General features: G+C 42.4%; 1 protein-coding gene across 20 annotated transcripts in view; it reads left to right on the top strand.

The window, feature by feature from the left end:
- Window positions 1-21,222, top strand: part of Syne1 (spectrin repeat containing nuclear envelope protein 1) — a 454,318-nt gene that overhangs the window by 378,277 nt on the left and 54,819 nt on the right. For all 20 annotated transcript variants that reach the window (XM_040728331.1, XM_040728319.1, XM_040728318.1 and 17 more), the window contains 6 exons: window positions 342-436; window positions 3,339-3,573; window positions 5,261-5,455; window positions 9,120-9,245; window positions 12,332-12,487; window positions 18,160-18,318. In XM_040728331.1, the coding sequence (XP_040584265.1) occupies window positions 342-436; window positions 3,339-3,573; window positions 5,261-5,455; window positions 9,120-9,245; window positions 12,332-12,487; window positions 18,160-18,318 (966 nt within the window). The remainder of the gene's footprint in view (window positions 1-341; window positions 437-3,338; window positions 3,574-5,260; window positions 5,456-9,119; window positions 9,246-12,331; window positions 12,488-18,159; window positions 18,319-21,222) is intronic.

The following is a 21,222-nucleotide window of genomic DNA, read 5'->3' as shown; positions in this document are numbered from 1 at the left end:
ATACATATAATGAGATGATTTTACTAGCATGACAAAATTGAAAACAGTGAACTAAAAAAAATAGATGACAAATTGTAAGTTCATCAGCTTACCTTATTAGGTTAACTTTTAAAGAATAAAATAGTGGGGAGGGATAAGGCTATATTTAGTCATCTAATTAAAACCCCAAACTAAAATGTTGTCCTTAAGCTTATCCTAATTGGTAATTTTTTCAAAAGAGGGTTACTCCCACACCACAGATGGGGCTGAATATGTTTTTCCTAGTCTTGTTAAAAACAAACTGCAGTAAGTTATCAGAAGAAATTAGGGACTTGAAAGCATGTCTCTTTTTCAAATTACAGCTGTTTCAAGCGGAGATGTTCAGTCGTCAGCAGATCCTGCACTCCATCATTGTGGATGGGCAGCGTCTTCTAGAACAAGGTCAAGTTGATGACAGGTAGGATCTTTGATAAATTGTTATAAAGAAAGTTTCTCCAGTAAATTAGTCATTTTCTTTTTAATGAGAGATTAGAGGGCATATATCCAATCTTCCTGAGGCAATTGTATTATCACGGGGCCTTGGTAATTGGAGGAAAGGCTTGCCTGAGTCTTTGAAATGAGCGAGTATTGAATCTTTGCAGCGGATGCTATTATATGATGATATGAAGGATGTAGGGTAATTGGAAATCACCTAGCCAACCTTCGCTACTCATCTGTAGGGGCTGGAATTAGTGAATAGATCAGAATGGATTGGATCGGTGGTCAGTAAGAGGATGCTACTAATATTCTCCTGCGCTTACTGACATTTTACTCCTAAAAGAAGCAAGGTACCACTTGTCCGATTCTCTGAGAGATGAACAACTCCAGATGTACACAGGAACCGATTTGAGTGAGGTCGCCTAACTAAGTGGGAGCTAGCTAGGCTTTGAGTTAAGGGCACTTCATGGCCAGGACTGGCCTAACTCCAGTCAGATCTCCCAGACCATACTCTGTGTTAGAAAATACTTTGCCACCTTAAGCTATACCATGTTAAATGTGAAATCCTTCTTCCCCATCACAACAAACTCTTTATTTAAAACATAGATGTGATGTTCTAGCTTCTCTTGCGACGTGAATTGACAGTACCGCGTGTCTATATTCCCTGGACCAGTATTCACTCACGCAGTTTCCATGTTCACATTTGGGGGGTTGATTTCAGTACCCATGGATATGTTTCTCATGCCCAGGTCCAGTCGTTGTAATTATAATTAACCACGGTGTGTTCTTAAATCGTTGGAAAATAAGTCTTTTTATTAGAAGTTTTATCTTTAGGGTTTTAGAAGCAGTTTCAGCCTTCAGTGGTTGTTTTGTGGGAAGTTCACAAAAGATTTGTATGGTTAAGGTTGGAACAATAATATGTAACAACGTGCTTATTCCATTCTGAGCAAGCCAAACTTAGATGTGAACATTACTGAGAATTTAAGACTCTCCAAATAAAACAAATTCAAATGTAATTACCTTTTATCTTTTGCTATTTACCGGTCGGTGGCCAACTCTCTAGCAGTATTACAAACATTCAAGCCATTAAGTGAAATAAAATTTGAAATTCCTGTTCATGCCAACATCTATTAAATTTTAAATGCTAACATTTAGCAGGGGTGGGGGTGGGGGTGGGGGCACACAAAGGAGATGAAAATGGGAGAGTTGGAACTAAATGAAGAATTTTGAGGGTTGCTGGTGAAAAATAAAAGACAGATTGGCTAAGAGTCTGTGGCTGGCAGGAAGGGTTCAGATAACAAGGATTTATGTTATAAAAGACAGCATGTAGGTTTTCACTCTTAGAATGTCAGCTCTGGGAAGAACTTCAGTAGCTCAAGAGCCACCAGATCAGGACAGTTTACATGCTAAAAACATGGCTCTCCAGAGATCTTGAATGTCATTGATGCCTGTACTTCTTCATGCTCTTTTCTGTTAACAAGTCTTGGGGTCACACATTTTCTTGTTTTTGTTTGTTTGTTTTCGAGACAGGGTTTCTCTGTATTGTTTTGGAGCCTCTGTCCTGAAACTCTGTAGACCAGCCTGGCCTCGAGCTCACAGAGATCCACCTGCCTCTGCCTCCTGAGTGCTGAGATTAAAGGCATATGCCACCAATGCCCAGCGGGGGTCACACATTTTCTGAGGTGGCATGTCTTTTAAGGGCACACCATGTGGCTAACCCCCATGATTGAATTTGATTAGCATAGAATCTACTATGATACATGCCTATGTAACACAGAGCTAAATCAGTGTTCACAATCAAATGTAACCACCAGGATCTTGTCATTGTCCTAGGAAATTCCTTTTTAAATGAATGTAAGAAATTATTTTTCTGTTTTTTTAAACCCAGTGCTTTTAATGTTTTATGGTGATTAATTGGTTTTTACTTTTCAATAATCATTGGTTCCAATTCAATCGTTCAATAAGTAATGGCACATTTGGTTGTAAATTCAAACTTTATAGTCATCTAAGATAACAGGGTGTATCAGTAAAATGGGATTTCAAAGTGGTGTAGAGTTCTAGAATAGTAATCCAAGGTTACAGTCTAGGTGATAGCAGAGGTAGAAGAAGATGCTACATTTCTGGTTAGCACCAAAATCTACCATTTCTATGCTACAATTTGTATATTAAGTAAAACTCTATAAAGCAATGCCAGTATGTTTTAAGATAGAAACCAGGGAGAATACATTAAAACACCTGCAATTTGTCAGCCTGAATTTGAGACATTCCAAGTAAAATTTACTATCTCAAAGTGTATGAATGACCTTCATCCATTTGTTTATTTCTAAAAGAACATGTGAAATTCACCTAAAATCTATAACAATTTCTAATAGCAATTTGCTTGAAACTGCCATCATCACTTATGAGGGAATATTGAGACTGTTTATGAACAATGTTTTAACAAAGAAAAACAAAACTTTTAATACAGTGTAATTTAAGTGGCTTCGTTTTGATTTTCCAAGATGGCTTATGATTCTAGCTGGGGAGAGAGTGTGTAGGCAGGTCTGATAGCACATTGCTTGCTCTCTTAGGGTATGAGAGACGGTCACAGGCTCTCGAGCCTCCCCCAGGCTCCGCACATACGCATGGAAGGAGTGTGTGATAATTATCATAGTTTGATTTCTATCTGTGCTGAGATGTGCAAGCCCTCACCATTTGTAGATTGGTAACAACTTTAAAAATGACTCGAAACTTGTAACCCAGTGAACAGACCACGACTTATTTGAAATCCCCTGTCATAGCTCCTGTCTCAGGGCTTACCCTTTATGGAAAACATATATTAGCTGACACTGGGACTATATCCGTGACAGTGGGTTTTTTGCTATGTGGTGTTTCCTCACCAGGGATGAGTTCAGTCTGAAGTTGACACTCCTCAGTAATCAGTGGCAGGGAGTGATTCGCAGAGCTCAGCAGAGACGGGGGATCATCGACAGCCAGATTCGCCAGTGGCAGCGCTACAGGGAGATGGCAGAGAAGCTTCGTAAATGGTTGGTTGAAGTGTCCTATCTGCCCTTGAGTGGTCTCGGAAGCATCCCTGTTCCGCTGCAGCAAGTGAGGACCCTCTTTGACGAGGTGCAGGTAAGATGCAGACACAGGGCCCTCAAGCCTCCTCTGCGTCTCCACTATGCTTAACTTTGGCCTTGGTCCCTTAGGTAGAGTTTGAAGTGACCTGAAAATTGGGACAGACATTCTTAAGGGGCAACTGAAACATGTAAATTGGTTGCATTGCAAAATCCCTGTGGAAAAGAGGGGATTGGAGTCATCTGAAGTCTCACCAAGGATTCCTCTGCCTTGGACACCAAGCTCCTAGAAGTCCTTGCACCGTAGCTTAGGTTGAAAGACAATGGCAGGGAAAGACAACTTGGTGTTGGCCAGGGAGATTTAATCATGTAACCTGGTCTCTCCCAGCACTGTTAGCCTGTCCACAAATATGTTCATGACCCTTCTTCCTATAAAGGACTCATCTGGCTCCTCCCTCGTCCCAATTTCCCCTAGAAAAGTCATCTATAGACATGGCCCCAACTACCCACTACCAGTAGAGAAGGGAAAACCGGCATCTTTGGCCAAGTTAAGCTGTGAGGTTCTGACTAACATACAACTACCTTCTAAGTTTAGGTCTCTGTGCAGAGAGCCTACGATCTCTCCACATTTCTGGTCCCTGATCAGGAAATGTCCTGTTTTCTGATCTGCTAACCCAGGATCCCAAGAGTTACTTCACAGCTGGCTTCTTCCTTAACTCTCACTCCCCACACTCAGTCTACCATGAACGTCCATCCCTGTGGCCACTCCTCAGGCATCCCTGCCTCAGCAGACAGCAGCCTAAGCTGGCTCGTTATGTACAGTGCACACCCTCTTCATTCCACCCTCTACCCCCCCCCCCCCAGTGGATGCTTGTGCTATAACTTTCATCCAAGCACTTTGCTCCCCTGCTTCGTATTCTGTGATGGTGTAAAAGCCAAATCCCTGGCTAGGTGGTGGTGTAGTTCTGCAATTCCAATATCTCAGAGACCAAGACAAGTGATTTGCAAGCTTAAGACCAGCACAAGCTACATATCAAAGCACTGTCTGAAACAAACAAACAAAATGGTGGAAGTGAGGGATGGGTCAGCAATAAGAAGAACACTGGCTGTCTGGAGGACTCAAATTTGATTTCCAGCACCCACATGGCAGCTACCACCACCTATAACTTCAGTTCCAGGGCATCTGAAGCCTTCTAGTCTTCTCAGGCACTGTTTGCACATAGCACACAGAGATGCATTCTAACAAAACACAAACATAAACTTTTAAAATTCTCTTGTTATGTCGCTACCATACCAAATTCTTACACAGGCACTCCATACTCCAGTCATGGCAAAGTATGTTGTATTTCCTGAATTAATCATGTGTCTCTTACATGGGCAATGTATCCCTCATTTCCCTTTAAGAAGACATCTTCCCTCTCAACCTCATCTCTTCTTAGTCTGGTTACATTCACATGCCATTCAAGACTCATTCAGCCTTGGCTACTTTGACTTTGAGAGACCTACTGGGTGCACCCATGCTGGGACAGCTGTTACTCTACTATCCCTGGGCATTAGTCTTATGAGCAGAGTTCACAGTGTGCTGAGATTATTCTCAGTCATTTACATTTGGTTCACTTGCCACGTTCCTGTTGGATCCTGGAGGGTGACCTATGCGTTCTAACACACAAGGTTAGCTGAATGCACTCATAATGGGGTACTGATGTGGAAAGGGATAAAAAGTAAAAAGCTCTGGTCCCTTTCAGTTCAAAGAGAAGGTGTTCCTGCGTCAGCAGGGCAGCTACATCCTCACCGTGGAGGCCGGCAAGCAGCTCCTGCTCTCGGCCGACAGTGGTGCTGAGGCGGCCTTGCAGGCGGAACTCACAGAGATCCAAGAGAAGTGGAGGTCAGCCAGCATGCATCTGGAGGAGCAGAAGAAAAAGCTGGCTTTCTTGTTGAAAGTAAGTTAAGGTTGGAGGCAGCTTCCAGGGGTTGTGTCACTTCCTCTCATTGTTTCCCTGAGAAGCACATCATGCGAGATCATGGGGCAGGCACCTTCCCATGATTTTCTATTTTATTTAAGACTCTGTCCTGTCTTGCACAAACTGGAAAAGTTTCCCAATTTTCAGCACTTCATCTTCCAGGAAAATCCCCTAACAAAGTAATTTAAACTCTAATAAGGCTGTCCAAGCGATTAATTCTGATTAATGGCCAGTGCTATGCCTTGGAGCATGTGACAGCTTTAGAAAGCCAGGCAGAAACTCAAGAAGCAGATTCCATTCTGTAAGACTGAAAGGGTTTTAAAGATCGATATCTCGTGTTTTATAGCTGGGGAAAAAGCTAACCCAGAGTGAGTCTCTTGATTCGCCTTGGTTTATCTAAACAGGCTGCCATTGTCCAAAACTCCCCAAGAGGCATTTTAGGCCTTTCGTTGGCCACAGACATTGAGATTAAGCCATACCACCTGTAATGAGCTTCTACCCCTCAAGTCCATACTATTTATAATTTGGTGTTTAGTTCAGTAGTTATACATGTATGAACAATTTATAAGGAAACTTGTGATTCTCTATAGTTAATAAGTGCTCATAAAAATGAGAAAAAAAGAATATGCCCTAAATTCAGATAAGACCATGTAGAAAACCATAGTTTTGTTTCTTATCTTCAGAATGGGTATAATTTTACCTCACCTATTTGACCATTGTGAAGATTTACCAAAAGAATTCCAGGAAATCATGAGGTAGTAGGCATATGAATGACAGCAGCTGCCATTATTGATGTTATTAACACTTAATAGTTGTACCTAGGGAATGTTGCCATTTTATGTATGTTGACAATCACCAGTTCTTCTTGATTATTAGGTAGAGTGTGCCACTCTTTTTAATAGAGATTAGATAGAGATGCCATCCACCTTTGGATGGAAGGAGAATGTTAACAGTATTTGAGCAGATTTTTTTTTTATTGTTTCAAATATTCACAGCTATTGGGTTCACTTTGGGAATCTTATGATATATATATATATATATCCTTCTGAATGGGAAACAATCAATCAAAAATGCCACTGACTATGCATTAAGTACCACTATTTGCTTACAGAGCAAGTCACTGGTAACATAATCTGCCTGAGTCATTTGTCGTCATCTTGATGTCAGGCAAGGATTTAAAACACTGTACCTCATTCTGGCGAGACTGTGGTAATCTTGTATTTTTTAAATTTGTGATGTGGGTTTTGGATGTAATCCCAAGACATAAGAATGCATGGAGTCTGAGTCATTGGATTGCTTGTCTCACCTGTCAGTTCATATATAAAATATTCATTATGATGGACAGTTTGCAGAACAGGACATGAAGTTAGTTCCTTATCATTCATGCAGAAAAAAGAGTCAGTGGTGGGCTTCACTGTCCAAGTCATTGCTGGAGAAGGGAATTTCTATTCTTCTCAGGATTTTTTCCTCAATTAGGGAGTTTTTAAATTTTTATTTATTTATTTAATTGTCAGAATTTCTTTAATTTTGAATCATATGTTGCATTCTGTTTGCCCAAGAAAGTCTTAAGAGATTAGAAATTTCATTAGTACCCAGTCTTATTTTCATGTATCTATCTTTACACCAATGCTGTAATCTGTCTTCAAGTATGAGCCTGATTCTCTGGGTATGTATGCCCCAAATAGTCATTTTGTTTGTTTGTTTTTTGACAGGGTTTCTCTGTATTGTTTTGGAGACTGTCCTGGAACTGGCTCTGTAGACCAGGCTGGCCTTGAACTCACAGAGATCCACCTGCCTCTATGGTTTTGCCTGCTTATCTGACATTGATTTTTGTTCTGAGGAATTGACCTTCTCAGTGACGGCTCTATGAACAGCTGCTGGCTGTGCATTGACTGCTTTAGAGTATGTGCTGATTTCTTTGAAAACATGAAGTCTAGGCAGGGAAGAATTTTTTTGCTGACAATTCATGTCTACAGGACTGCGCATTGGCGAGCGAAGCGACATACCCTGTGTTGTTAAATAGGGGAATTGAAACCCATCTGAGCCTCGTAGACAACAGTTTTGGTTTGCAGGGCCTTTGTTGGTGCTAACTAGGTAATGGAGATTTCATTATGCTTCTATGGTTCCCTGGGGGAAGTTTAAAGAGAAATGAGAACCTGGATTCAAACTCTCAGAGAGCAGATGCTACATTCAAACTTTGCATTTTTCGCTAAAGGTGTTTGGATTAATGTTGCCTGTGGTTTGATAACAAGGACATGTTAGCATGAAAAGTAGGAGGAACCAAGAAGACAGGTGACAACGGGGGATAGTGTGAAGGGGAAGGAACCAGACTTTGGTACTATGTTGGGCTTTCATAATTCCAGCTGTTTACACTAATTGTCTTTGGAATTCAGTGATTTGTTCATTGTGTGGGGAATGGCCATTGGGCACCTGGTCTGGGGAGGGCACTGGAATAGATAATATAACCAAACTGGGAAAATTGGACAAAACAGGGTATTATTCAGCAGAATGCAATTTGACTTAGTACTAAGGTACCAGATGCAAGTTAATGTATAAATAGGGCACTATAAAAACCAACATTCAGTGCAGTTTCTCTCAATTTCCTTTAAAGAAAATCATTTTAAAGTTAGGCAATAAGTACATGTGCCATAAAAAACTTCAGGTAGTAGTTAAGGTGTGTGGCATGGAATTTGAAATTTCCCTGTAGCACCATCTAAAGTTTGCTCCAATTCCTGAGAGGAAGCCCCTGTTACCAATGTGGTGTGTCACATGTCCTAATAGGCACACATGGTGCATATTTTTCCTTGTCTTCTCTCAGATCCAGCATGCTCTGGGGCACCACTCTCTACCATGTAACCTGTAATAATATCAGAGCATGTGTCGTGAGACAGATATTTCTTAAACTGCATTGGCTCTCTTCTTCCAGCTCTCGCTAAGTGGGTGTTGCTGTGTTTACACTTAATCTTTCCAGACATATTTCAGTATGAGCAAGGTAAAAACCAGGCAGACACCATGTTTATGATGCCTCTGGTACTTGCATGTTTGCACTCCAGTGTGGGTGGCTCATATGTATGTCTGGAGTGAATCAGAGTTAAGGCTATATCACTTTTATATTCTCTCTTTATCTTACTTGTGCTTGTTTGCATTCTGCTGGGAATCTGTATTCTTTTTTTCCCACCCTGATGGATGGTTCAGTTGGGAGAGTCTAGACACTAGGTGCAGTTGTGTGTGAGTTAGGAGAGACAGGAAACTAAGATGATCTTCTCACTCTGTAGAGACTTCAGTTCAGAAGCCCATAGCCCTTGGGATATTGTGTTTGGTGCCTTGCTATTGCTAACGTTAATTCTTCAACAGTGGTAGACTTATTTTTCTTTTTCTCAGGGAAAACAAAGGCACAGCATATTGTCATCTGCTTACTAGAGCCAAACAGCTAAAAGTAACAGTCGAGTTGAACAGTCAGCTGTTATGATGACAAAGGCATGGTGTCCCAAAATGGCGTTGAGTGTGGACACGCCCTTCCACGGTTCATCAGTGTCATTATATCCCTGGCAATTAAAAAGACTATTTATTTTCTTTATTTTCATTTGTATTCGTGTAATTTCTCACCAAAAATGTACATGATTTCTTTCTCCTCCAATTATAGGACTGGGAAAAATGCGAGAAAGGGATAGCTGATTCACTGGAGAAGCTCCGAACATTCAAAAAGAAGTTGTCCCAGCCTCTCCCAGACCACCACGAGGGGCTGCACACTGAGCAGATGCGGTGTAAGGTATGTGACTGGATGGAGAGGGGACTGTCCCTGTCACCAAGCCGCATATGTCTGCTGGAACAATGCCGGTGAGATCAGGTCTCAGGGAGATGCCTGGGGCTATCTATGTGAGCCCTGGCGGCCCTTGGAAAGCACATCGGGGGAGTCATCAATGTAATGAGACTTCTTTGTTGATTTCCTGCAGGTGAAGTTATGGGCCAGTTTATGAGTTACCCAGGGGAAGCAAATGAAAAATTTAAGACCCACCAAGAAAGATATTTAAAAGCCGAGTTAAAGCCAGGCGGTGGTGGCGCACACCTTTAATCCCAGCACTCGGGTGGCAGAGGCAGGCGGATTTCTGTGAGTTCGAGGCCAGGCTGGACCGACAGCCTCCAAAACAATACAGAGAAACCCTGTCTCGTAAAACCAATAAATAGATAGATAAATAAATAAATAAATAAATAAATAAATAAATAAATAAATAAAAGCCGAGTTAAGGGCAAGAAAATAGCAGCTATCTTCCCGAAACATCCACATTGGGGAATTGTCCTAGCAAACCATCTAGTCTATGAAAAGGAGGGCGTGATTGGCATCTTGGAAAGCCTGCAGATTTCGGCAAAGGAGCACACCCTCACTGGCAGACACCTCTGCACAGAAAGCAGGAAAAAGTATCTGATCTCTATCAAAGCAAGGAGCCAACCAATCCTTAAATGGCTCAGGGCTTTAACCACTCGCAGACTGATTGTCACCTCTAATCGCAGTTATGGTCGGTCATCAGCTCTAATTGCACTTGGAAGCAGTGGGTAGTAACACAGACCACTCCCTAGATTATTGGGTCACTAAGGCCAGCATGATTTAGTGGCTGTCAGATTTATTCTGTGCACACCTGTGTAACCAAGCAGAGTGCCTGGCTAGCAACTCTTGGCTGAGTAATATCCTGATAGTTATCAGAAGTAACTTCATAAGTACTTTCTTTCAACTTAACCATTCCCGGCGTATCCACAGTCATTTTTACGTTCCTGCCATATGGTGATCCTAGTTTTAAAGTTATAAAATATAGTCACTGAAATTTGAGAAAGGTAGCGTTAAGAAAATTAAATGTGGTACACACATTACACTAAGATGGATGTGAAGGTCATCTGATGTGGTGTCATACAAGAGGCTGAGGCAGGAGGACCCTGAGTTCAAGGCCAGACTGGAATACATGACTGAACCCCTGCCTCAAAAGAGAAGCATGTGAAGGCTATAACATTAAAACAAGTTTTTTTTTTTAATCTGTGCATTTAGCTGGGCCGTGATAGTGCACACCTTTAATATCAGCACTCTGGAAGCAGAGGCAAGCAGAGCTCTGTGAATTTGAGGCCAGCCTGATCTACAGAGTGAGTCCCAGGACAGCCAAGGCCACACAGAGAAGCCTTGTCTCAAAATAAACAAACAAACATATAAATAAAAACCTGTAATTAAGCTATTAAAGAAATTATCTGATAAGCAGGAATGGCCATGATCTAATACTAGACTCTTCCTAAATGTCAGTGGCCTCTCATTTGACAGGACACATACTCATAGGGACATTGTTATTTCCTTATGCAGGTGAGAAACTGGAAGAGTCTAAGATAACCATGTTTCACATTAGTTGTTGACAGTTTAAATTTAAAGACTGTATTTCAGTCACACTGCCTGAGCTAATGGGTAGAGTCTGACCCAGTGGGCTTGGGTTTACATGGTAGTGTTACTCAGGGTGTGCGTGTGTGTGTGTGTGTGTGTGTGTGTGTATTCTTTTGGCTTGGTTTAGTTTTAGAGAGGGTTTTACTATGGAACACAGACTGTCCTCAAACTTACAGAGACCCCATACCTCAGCCTCTGGAGTCAGTGCTGGGATTATAGGCAAGTATCACCATAGTTAACGCTTCCTTTCTTTTTTAAATCCGTAAACTATGTATGATGCTTGAGTTGCAGGGAGGGGCGGGACTGATATTAAAGAGTGAGGTCCTTACACTAGTATAACAATTTAATCTGTCTAAAGGTACAGACAGAATGCAGCATATTTATTCACCTAGAAAGTTTGGTCCTTCAGCCAGTTATTCTTATTTTGAGACTCCGTTGTCATCTCCCAAAATACTTGGACAAGTGTCCTGGTTTTGAGTTTGGAGATGGGGAGGATGCATTTCCACACAGCTCCTTTATGCTCTTCCCCAGTCACCCTCAGCAGCAAAACAAAGCAATTACTGGAAAATTTCAGGCTAAATCCTTGTTTGCTTAAATTGCCTGAAAAGTTAGCCCCAGATAGCACCGTTAATTACTCTTGCCTTTAGAAACGTGTTTCTGGTGTGAAGAGACAAGAAAGACAGAGAATAGACTGTATGAAATTCTCCATTCATATACTAAATAAGCTGGATGCTACAAACAACAGCTGGCAGAAAGCGAGAGTGACACAAATTACAAAACTGGTCACCTGTTAGAGCATGGCAGAAGCTCTCATCTGCTCATTTAAATTTTGCTTCAAGGATTTTTTTTCTTTTAAATAATGCTCAAAGGGACAGGTCCATAAACAGTAGCTCCAAGAAATCTCTGATCCTACAGAACGTGTAGCTAGTGGATTATTTTAAAACTCAGGAGAAACTGTAACAAAGCTTGACATTTCATGGTAAGTATTTATCACAGAATGTCAACTCAAATGAAGTTCAGCGGAGGAAATTTCCCTTTTAAATTTGTGTGATCAGGAACAGGACAAAACTAATGGGTTGTTAAGGGGTTCTGAAGTCATTTAGATGTGCTTGTGGTCTCAGGGTTGTAGGGTGATATAAATTCAGAATAAAGAAGGCCATTACCCTGAAAAAACTTAGATTTGAAAAGACAAACTACACCCTAAAAAGATCAGTGAGGTGGTGAATAGGTAGGAAGGTTTTGCAGGGAACCTTGGTATTTTATCAGAAGAACTTGGTGGGTTTTCAAGTTAGGAAGGATGCAAATAAAACAGAACTCAGGTGTGGTGCTCAGAAGGAGTTTGTGGGAAGGGGACTATGCTAAGAAGGGTCATCAGAGCCCTTCCAGAGGGTTACAGGTAGATGTCGTGGGGGGCTCATGGGCGTTTGTTTGTTCCCTGGTAGGAATTGGAAAATGCGGTTGGGAGGTGGACGGATGACCTGGCAGAGTTAATTCTACTGAGGGATGCCCTGGCTGTCTACATCAGTGCCGAGGACATCTCCATCCTGAACGAACGCGTGGAGCTTCTGCAAAGGCAGTGGGAGGAGCTATGTCACCAGGTAAGATGTGGTCTGAATGAGGAAGGAAGTGGGGAGGTGATCCTTGACACCAGACAGGCTTGATCTATGTCTGGACCCACCCTGTGACTCACTGTATAGATAGAGAAACCTTTGATTATTGCTGGGATATTTCAGAATAAGGACAACTATATCATCATATCAAGTTTCTAGTTCACATTGTTGTAGTTTTAGTTAATATTCTAGAGATAGTTTTATTTGTTGGAACATTCATAGTTGTTTCTTATTAATTCCCAGGTATACGGCATTGTTAGGCTTACTTTATTAAATACCTTCCTTTGTGTGCAAGTCACTAAGGAAGATTGTAACTTAAGCTTTGAAAGGTACAGGTTGGTGTAAAGGCAGCAGGAGAGCATCCTGGGCTAAAAGGAGCATCAGGTGAAAGTTCACAGTGACTACTGACTCCCTAAGAGCCCATGGCTGTACTTGGCAGAAGTCTCTGTGCCTTGTTCTTTATTGCTGTGCCCTGAGTTCCATGCGTGTCACACTGCTGTCTATAACACACCTGAGTACCAGGCCTGTCACACTGCTGACTGTAACACACCTGAGTATATAATTTTATAATTATACTTATAATAAAACTAAAGTCAGCCTAGAAAGTCCTATACAGTTATAAAGAAAAGTCTATATGAATAGATGAAAACAATATGTAAAGATGCTGGCTAGCTCAGGGTGGTGGGCATTGGTATATGTAGAGAAATGCATATATATGTTTATTTAAATTAGAAACAACCTTATTTTACATATCAATCCCAGTTCCCTCTCCTTCCCATCTTCCCATGCTCCCCACCAACTCCCTCATCCCACCTCCCATCCACTCCCCAGGGAGGGTGAGGCCTTCCATGGGGGATCATCAAAGTCTGTCACATCACTTGGGGGAGGGCCTAGGCCCTCCCCTGTGTATCTAGGCTGAGAGAGCTCCCAAAGTTCATTAGTGAATTAGGGATAAAAACTGCTTTGTTCCACTGCCAGAGGCTCCATAGACTGCCCAGGTCTCCTAACTGACACCTACATTCAGGGGGTCTGGTTCCCCAGCTTTCAGTCTGGGGTCCATGAGCTCCCCCTTGTTCAGGTCAGCTGTTTCTGGTGAACTGTTTCTGTGGGTTTTCTCAGCATAGTCTTGAGCCCTTTGCTCATCACTCCTCTCTCTCTCTACAAATGGATTCCAGGAGTTCGGCTCCTTGAAGTGGATAATCTTAAGTGCTGAGGTGGGGAGTGGAGGAGAGATTGCTGTACAGTGAACACACACATCATTAGTAAGGTCAAAGTGTAGTGTGGGCTGGAGAGATGTGGGTGTTAGAAGGTGAAGGACTAAGCTGATGAGAGGCAGACTCTGCCCTCCCAAACTCATATTTTTTTATCTCCATCCTCCCCAGTTGACCTGACATTATAGATTCATATCCTCATTGCTTCTAGAACCATCTCACAGAGTTTGGGAGGTCTTGTAGTTTCTTTGCTGTTAAGAACAAATGTATTGCCAGGCAGTGGTGGCGCACGCCTTTAATCCCAGCACTCGGGAGGCAGAGGCAGGCGGATCTCTGTGAGTTCGAGGCTGGGCTTTACCGATAGCCTCCAAAACAATACAGAGAAACCCTGTCTTGTAAAAACAAAACAAAAAGAGCAAATGTATCCCTTGAACTCCTCCCCCATATTTAATTTAAATCCAGAAATTGCTCACATAATGTATCAAAGGAATATTTGCACACATGGTTAGAAGATGTTTCAACAGTGCCCTGTGAACATGTCCCTGAAAAATGAGGCATACAAGAGATGGCTCTCTCCAGCATGTTAATGTTTTGAGGCATACAAGAGATGGCTCTCTCCAGCATGTTAATGTTTTGAGTTCAACATGAGAGTGGCCCCTTTTCACAGAGTGCCATGTTTTTAGTGTATATGGTGAGGAACCTATGCAGCGTTATTCATAGAGTGACAACATTGATCATCACACCAATTATTTTCTGAATGCTTCAACATGTACACATTACTACAATTACTATGTTATCATATACAGGCCGTATCATGATGCATCATATAAATGTATTTGATGGGTACTGATAATTAGAACTTATGACAGCATTGTTCATTTGCCTCTATGAGTCTGCTTATCCCTCTCTCCCTCCCCCTCTCCTTCCCTCCCTCCCCCTCTGCTTCCCTGCCTCCCTCCCTCCCCCCCCTCTTTCTTTCTTTCCTCTCCCTTTTAGAAATGTTGCCCCTGTATAAGCAGTCTTTTGCTTTCATACACATCTATTTATGTAGTTATTTTATGTGTATTTGTGCATGTCTGAGTGTATGTAAACATACCGATGACATGCAGGATCACACAGAAGAATGTGTCTGATCGCAGGAGCTGGAGTTAGGACAGGCGGTTGTGAGCTGTCATGTGCATGCTGGGAGCGGAGCTCAGGTCCTCTGCAACAGTGGCAAGAGTCTTAACTGCTGAGCCCCAATTGATCATTTTCTTACTTTTGAGAGGAGGATACAACTATCTTCTCTGTTAGTATTTTTCGATGAAGTGAAACAAATTAGACCAGACTCGTCTCTCAGCTGAGATCTACAAAGGCTTCAGAGAGCCGTCATTTCGGATTCCGGATTCACCCTGTTTCTCCATGCTAACCTCCACAGCTTCCCTTCTTGGAGGCCTTGATCATGACCCATCTCCTGCCTAGACTGACTAACTTCTCTTCTGGCTTTCTCGCCTCTCTTCTCTGGTATCCTACAACCCTGTGAAGTCCTTTTTGCAAATGTCACACCCTAGTGTTGTCATATTCCTGTGAAATTCCCATTTCTTCCGAGCCACCAAGAAGGATGTCTTTTTTTCTGAATGTCTATAGTCTGATCCCAAGGCTCTGAGGCCCTTAGATTCAAAGGCCATTTCTTTGGACAGCCAGGGTCTATAGCAGCTAAGTGTCTACAGCAGCCAAGTGTTCTCTGCATGTATGTCCTGAGCCTCTGAGGATAAAATGGTGACAGAGTTTTACTGTTTTGGAGATAAAGGAAACTACGATCATGCGATAGTTTGTGATTTAGGAAAGTTGTGTAACAATGCCATGGAAGTACCATTATTGCTAATTCTTGAGTCAAACATTCATGTGTTGTAAAATCTCCCACTAGACATAGAAAAAGCTGCTTGAAAATACAGCTCGAAAGCAGCATTTGGCCACGTGATAGGCTGTGATGGACACCAATACCCTGCACCTGTGAGTAGACCAGACCATGAAGAAAATGGAGGCAGGTAGAACACACGGTGCTGCTAGAGATTTCCTCAGACAGAGTCTTAGAGTACGAACGTAGCACATAATTACCCTGTACCAGTCCCATCTACAGTGAGAATTTAGCCCTGGGTCTGGCCCAGTGCCAGTATATAATAATTATCAAGGAAGGACACAGAGGAGTTACCAGATCTTGAGGTCGCTGTTTCCGGTGAACTTCTGTCAAATATGAAACCACAACAGGAAACAAGCCTGCGGCGGCCTGGCTCCTCATAAAAGTAGACAAACGCAGCTGAAGGTAGATGGCATTATGTCAGCTAAAGGAGGGGACAGCCTGCCCTGCTCATTTAGAAGCACCTGTTAAGAAGCGGGGTGTGACGGTATAGCGGAGTCCATAGCCGAGGATGCGGAACACAGCCTGTGAGTAGAGGCCGTGGCGCCTCGGAACAAATGCAGAAGGGGAAAGGTCTTCAGCCACCCCGAGGGATATGCTGCAGCCAGGCCCAGATGTGGGTTCTTTCGCTTTTCTTCCTCTGTTGCTTTGCAGAATTGTGTGTGGTTGTAGCTGTAAAGTCAGTATATAATACCACACCACCAGATTTGCTCCTCGTGTGTGTGTGTGCATCTGCACCCACAATGTCGTGATAAAAATATTTACTCTTAGAAAAAAACTGTACTTCCTGTTCAGCTGTCTCACTCTGGAGGCAATACGCTGTGGTTCTACCCTCAAAAAATGCAAATATGTGCTGAGCTGATAAACAATCTCAGGGTTTCAACTGAATCCAAAGAAAGAAATGGCTCATTAAATATAGCTGAAATGTTCAGTTTATAAACAGCATCAAATGCCACCCTTCTTACAAATTTACATCTTTGCAAAAAGACTTGGACTCTGGCTTATACCCAATGCTTGCAGCCCACATACTTAGTTTTGTTTTGTTTTTTTTTTTTCAGTCATAGCTCTACAGTAAACAAATAAAAGCAATGATTTCATGGTGTGAGACTAACACGAAGGATGTGTATTCAAGCTGGTCCCAGGAGATGTTGAACACATGAATGCTAAGGAGAAAAAAGGATCAGGCTAAGTCGGGGGATTGTCAAACCCGTGGTGTACACCAGTCTTTTGTAGGCTGTTGGCTTGTGTCTTCCTGTCAGCACACCACATCCCGGAATAGAATATCACTCGACACACTGAAGACGACTCTTTCTTGCAAACACCGAACACTTACTTGTGTTTGGAGAAAATGCAATGCCCACTTACATGTGAAAAGAGAAGGCATACAGAGGATGAGCGACTTGCTCTGGTCCCCTCAGCAGTGTCATTGAGACTGGCCTTGATCTGCTTCTGGACATGTGGTCCTACTGTACGTCATAGCCCATATCAAAGTCGCTTTTCCATCCTGCCTTTGACTGGCCAAAAGCCAGTATCTGAAAGTATCCAGCTCAGCCTGGGATGGGGTACACCTACTCCTCAAAGAAATAGGTGATGACCTTCTGTGACCATACCCTCTCTGCAGGTGTTGGTGAAGGGGAGACCCAGCATCCATTCTTGGATCATGGCCAACATGTGGAGCAAGCTACTCAAGAGTGGGACAAAGCCACCCCAGCTCTTGAGGATGCTTCTTGTCCTTAGAGAGGAATTGCCAGTCCTGAAAGTTTCCGTGTCAACTGAACCCACGTTTTAGCCACAGTGTCATTTTCCCCTCCCTGCTCCCCCACCTCTGCTGCCTGGTCTGATGGCTTACAAATGACAGGTGGAGAAGTCACAGTCTGTTTCAAAAGTTCAGGTCCTTCTGCACTGACTGACCATGTAAGTGTGTGCACTGCACAATGCAGTCTGGTCAGAGCTTGGAGTAGATGAGCTTTGTCTATGGAACATTTTAACTTGTGTTCCCTGTTAATCCACACTCCATGTGAGTTCATTACCCTGTCTCCTCTTTATTATTCTGCCTTAAAGACAACTAAGTAGTTAAACTGAGTTACATTTGAGGTAACACTGGTGGACTCAGCAGTGATACCCAACACAGAGATATATTTTCTTTAAATGGGCACAATTAAATCAAAAGAGGGAATTTCCAATGGAAAAGTCTAATGGTAGGCTGTGTGGCTCCCTCTCTGAGACTCTCATGGTCCAGAGATTGGTCTTGTGAGAAGTATCGCAGGCCTGTGACATCATCTGGAGCCGGAATTTCAGAGAGTTGTGGGCCATCACGTGGGTGTCCAGAGGTGAACTTGGGTTCTCTGCAAGAGCAGCCATTGATCTCAGCCTTTTCTCCAGACCCTTTCCCTCTCCTATTTCTTTTAGAAAATCCTCTATTTCAGGAGACCTTGACCTGCAGGGATGCCCAGGACCTGAGCATTTCAAAGTGCTATTTCCTCCTCGGGGTCAGAGTTGCTCTCTTGTCGTTAGTTATCCTTCTCATAACCACCCCATTTTACATTTCCCAGGTCTCCTTAAGAAGACAGCAAGTGAGCGAACGGCTGAACGAATGGGCTGTCTTCAGCGAAAAGAACAAGGAGCTGTGTGAGTGGCTGACCCAGATGGAGGGCAAAGTCTCCCAGAATGGAGACATCCTCATTGAAGAGATGATAGAGAAACTCAAGAAGGTGAGTGGCAGACAAGGTGGGGTGAGGCAGTGGCCAGCGCTCCTTTCTTTCCAGGGCTTCCTTGTCCCTGTCACTTTCCCAACCAAAGAGCACTGTGTATCAAGCCTCGTCTTCATGACATAGAATGTGGAAAGACCCACTTTGCCCTGCAAAATCTACAGAGTGTGTTTTGTTTGTGAGAAAACCAACTTTCTGCTTTCTGCCCTGGAGGAAGCATTTGCACACACCCTTTTCCTGTCGTTTTTATATCTTATGAGTTGTTTTTTTAGGGACAGATATCACTACAGAGGAATTAAAAGGGAAAATCCTTAGGACAAATTAAACCAATTTCTCCCTAGAAAATATGACCTATAGGCCCTCAGTAGGAGTGAAGATGTCTCTGGGAATTCTAGATTCCTGCTGCTTGAAGCTGTCTATGTACTATTACTTAATTATATAATTTTATTTTGTGGATTTATTTGAACCTAGGACTTTTTTGATGTGTAAACAGGGCTCACTGAATCGACTCATAATTTTAAATGTTTGTGTGGTTTTCAGTAAAGTCTCTAGAGTAAGTATTCATGTCAGGATGTCAATTTGTGTGTCTCACTTAGCACACACATGGTGTATTTGTGTGTGTGTGTGTGTATTTGTGTGTGTGTGTGTGTGTGTGTGTGTGTGTGTGTGTGTGTGTGTGTGTTTACGTGTTTGTTATCTGTCCGGAGCAAAATCCCATCATCAGTCTGCAGACCTGCCTGGAATGTGGACGCTGTGTAGTTCTCTGCACTCCCCATTTTATCTGTAACAGTGCATGGACACTGTCAAGTTCTCTGCACTCCCCATTTTATCTGTAACAGTGCATGGACACTGTTGAGTTCTCTGCTCTCCCCACTTCATCCATAGCAGTGTGTGGACACTGTCATGTTTTCTTCTCTCCCCACTCACCTGTAGCAGTGCCTAACTTCTCATAAGCATGCAGTTCATGTTTATTGAGCATAGAGATAATTGCAGCTTTATTCATTCTGAAAAGCAACACAAGTGATTATTAGGAAAATTTATCTTTCTCAGTGTCACACATAGGGAGCAAAGTTAAACACCAGGGCCAACACATAGCATTGATGACTGTATTAGTTTTCCATATAAATATGAAGGATCTCTAAGTAATCACTTTGCTCATTTGATGTCAAAATCCTTATCCCAGGGCCCAGGCTTTATCATAGCATCCACTAACAGTGGGACTTTGCTGGTTTGCTAGGTGCCAAAGAATGTTGTATTAGGCAGAACTATTATACTAGTTACCATTATAAATTTGACCAAAGAGTAATTCTTGGTTAGGTGTGTCTACATTCTCATTGCTTTCTCTATGAGATTTAGTAAGTACATTTTAGTCATGGTAAATATAGAAAGAAATATAGCCATAATTTAAAAGTTGCTACAACTTCAGTTTTTCATGTGGGCTTTTTCATTATATTATTTGGTACAATGTTGGAAATACTCTTTGAGCAGGTGGGCCTGGTGGTGTGGACCTGTCATCACAGCCACTGGTGAGCCTATGCTACACAAGGGAGTGCAAGTCTAGCCCAGGCAACTTAGTGAGACCCTGTTTGATAGGAAGAGCAAGAGCAAACGAGGCATGGGGAACATGGCTTAGCAGTGAGCTGCCTCCTTAGCATGCACGGGGCCCCAGCTTTAATCCCAAGAGCGCAGAAGTGAATAAGGAAAAGAAAAGAAAGAGTTCTTGAAATAACCATTATACTAGTTTGTATGTAAAATAAGTTGTGGAACTCAAAAGTCTTTATTGTCTTTCTTGTAAATGTGCAGCATTATTAAGAAGAGCTCAGTATTTTTGACAGCGTAGGAAAAACCAAGTGACAAATTACTTGAAGCCAATGATTATTGTCTATTGGCACTGACACAAGCAGTTTCATTTAAATGGCAACCCAAGAGGACAGTTTTACTCTAAGTGCGTTTTAAACCTTAGAGTGGTTCTTTTGAAATCAACATTTCTCAATAAAATCATCCTAATTTGGGGGATGGAATGTTAAAACTGTGCATAAATGCACTCAGTGTTTTGGTTTTGGGATTCCTTTGTGTTGAAATAACATGAAAAGTTGGGTGAACAGGGGCGAGGAGTCCTAAGTACACCAGGTACTCAACTCTGAGCTGGAATGCAGTGTCACCTACCATCCTCTTTCTTTCAGACCCCCTTTCCTCAGACAAGTGCCTTTGAGAGTATCCTAACTTTAGAGGAAGAGCTAAAGTATACATATAAAACCTATCTTCATTTATTTTTTAATTTTATTTTGGTGGGGTTTTTTTTTGCATGTGCATGTTTGTGTGGTGTGCATGCATGTGTATATGTGCATCTTCGCATATGTGTGACACCCCTGGATGTGCATGTGCTTATGGGGACCAGAGGTCAAAGTTAGGCATCTTTCTCAATTGCTTTCAGTCTTTTAAATTGTTGTGGGGTATCTCAACTGAACCCACAGCTCACAGATTAGACAAGTCTCACTATCCACTTGGTCAGGTATCCTGTTTTTCCCTTGATTCCCAGGGATTACAGGCAAGGTGGCCCTCCTGGTCAGTGCTTGCATAGGCTCTGGAGATGCAAATTCTGGGCCTTATGTTTACAATTTACCTGAAGAGCCATCTTTTTTCCTTTATCGTTTGGTGAGATACTATCTGCCATGTAACAGGTGTTTTTTGACTTGGAATGACATTGATCCTAAAAACTAAATACGTCTTCTGGTTTAGTCTCTGTTGTTCCCTGAAAGCAGATCATATAGGGCCCCCCTTTTTTTCCAGACAGAGTTTCTCTGTGTAGCCCTGGCTGAGAGCTGCCTGCCTCTGTCTCCTGAGTGCTGGGATAAAAGGTATGCACCATCACGCCCTGGCTAGGCCTGTTATCTTTAACTATTTCTA

This window comes from Mesocricetus auratus, unplaced genomic scaffold, assembly GCF_017639785.1.
Source record: "Mesocricetus auratus isolate SY011 unplaced genomic scaffold, BCM_Maur_2.0 Super-Scaffold_100018, whole genome shotgun sequence".
In the NCBI taxonomy this organism is placed as follows: Eukaryota; Metazoa; Chordata; class Mammalia; order Rodentia; family Cricetidae; genus Mesocricetus; species Mesocricetus auratus.
This window is presented reverse-complemented; position numbering and strand designations above follow the sequence as displayed.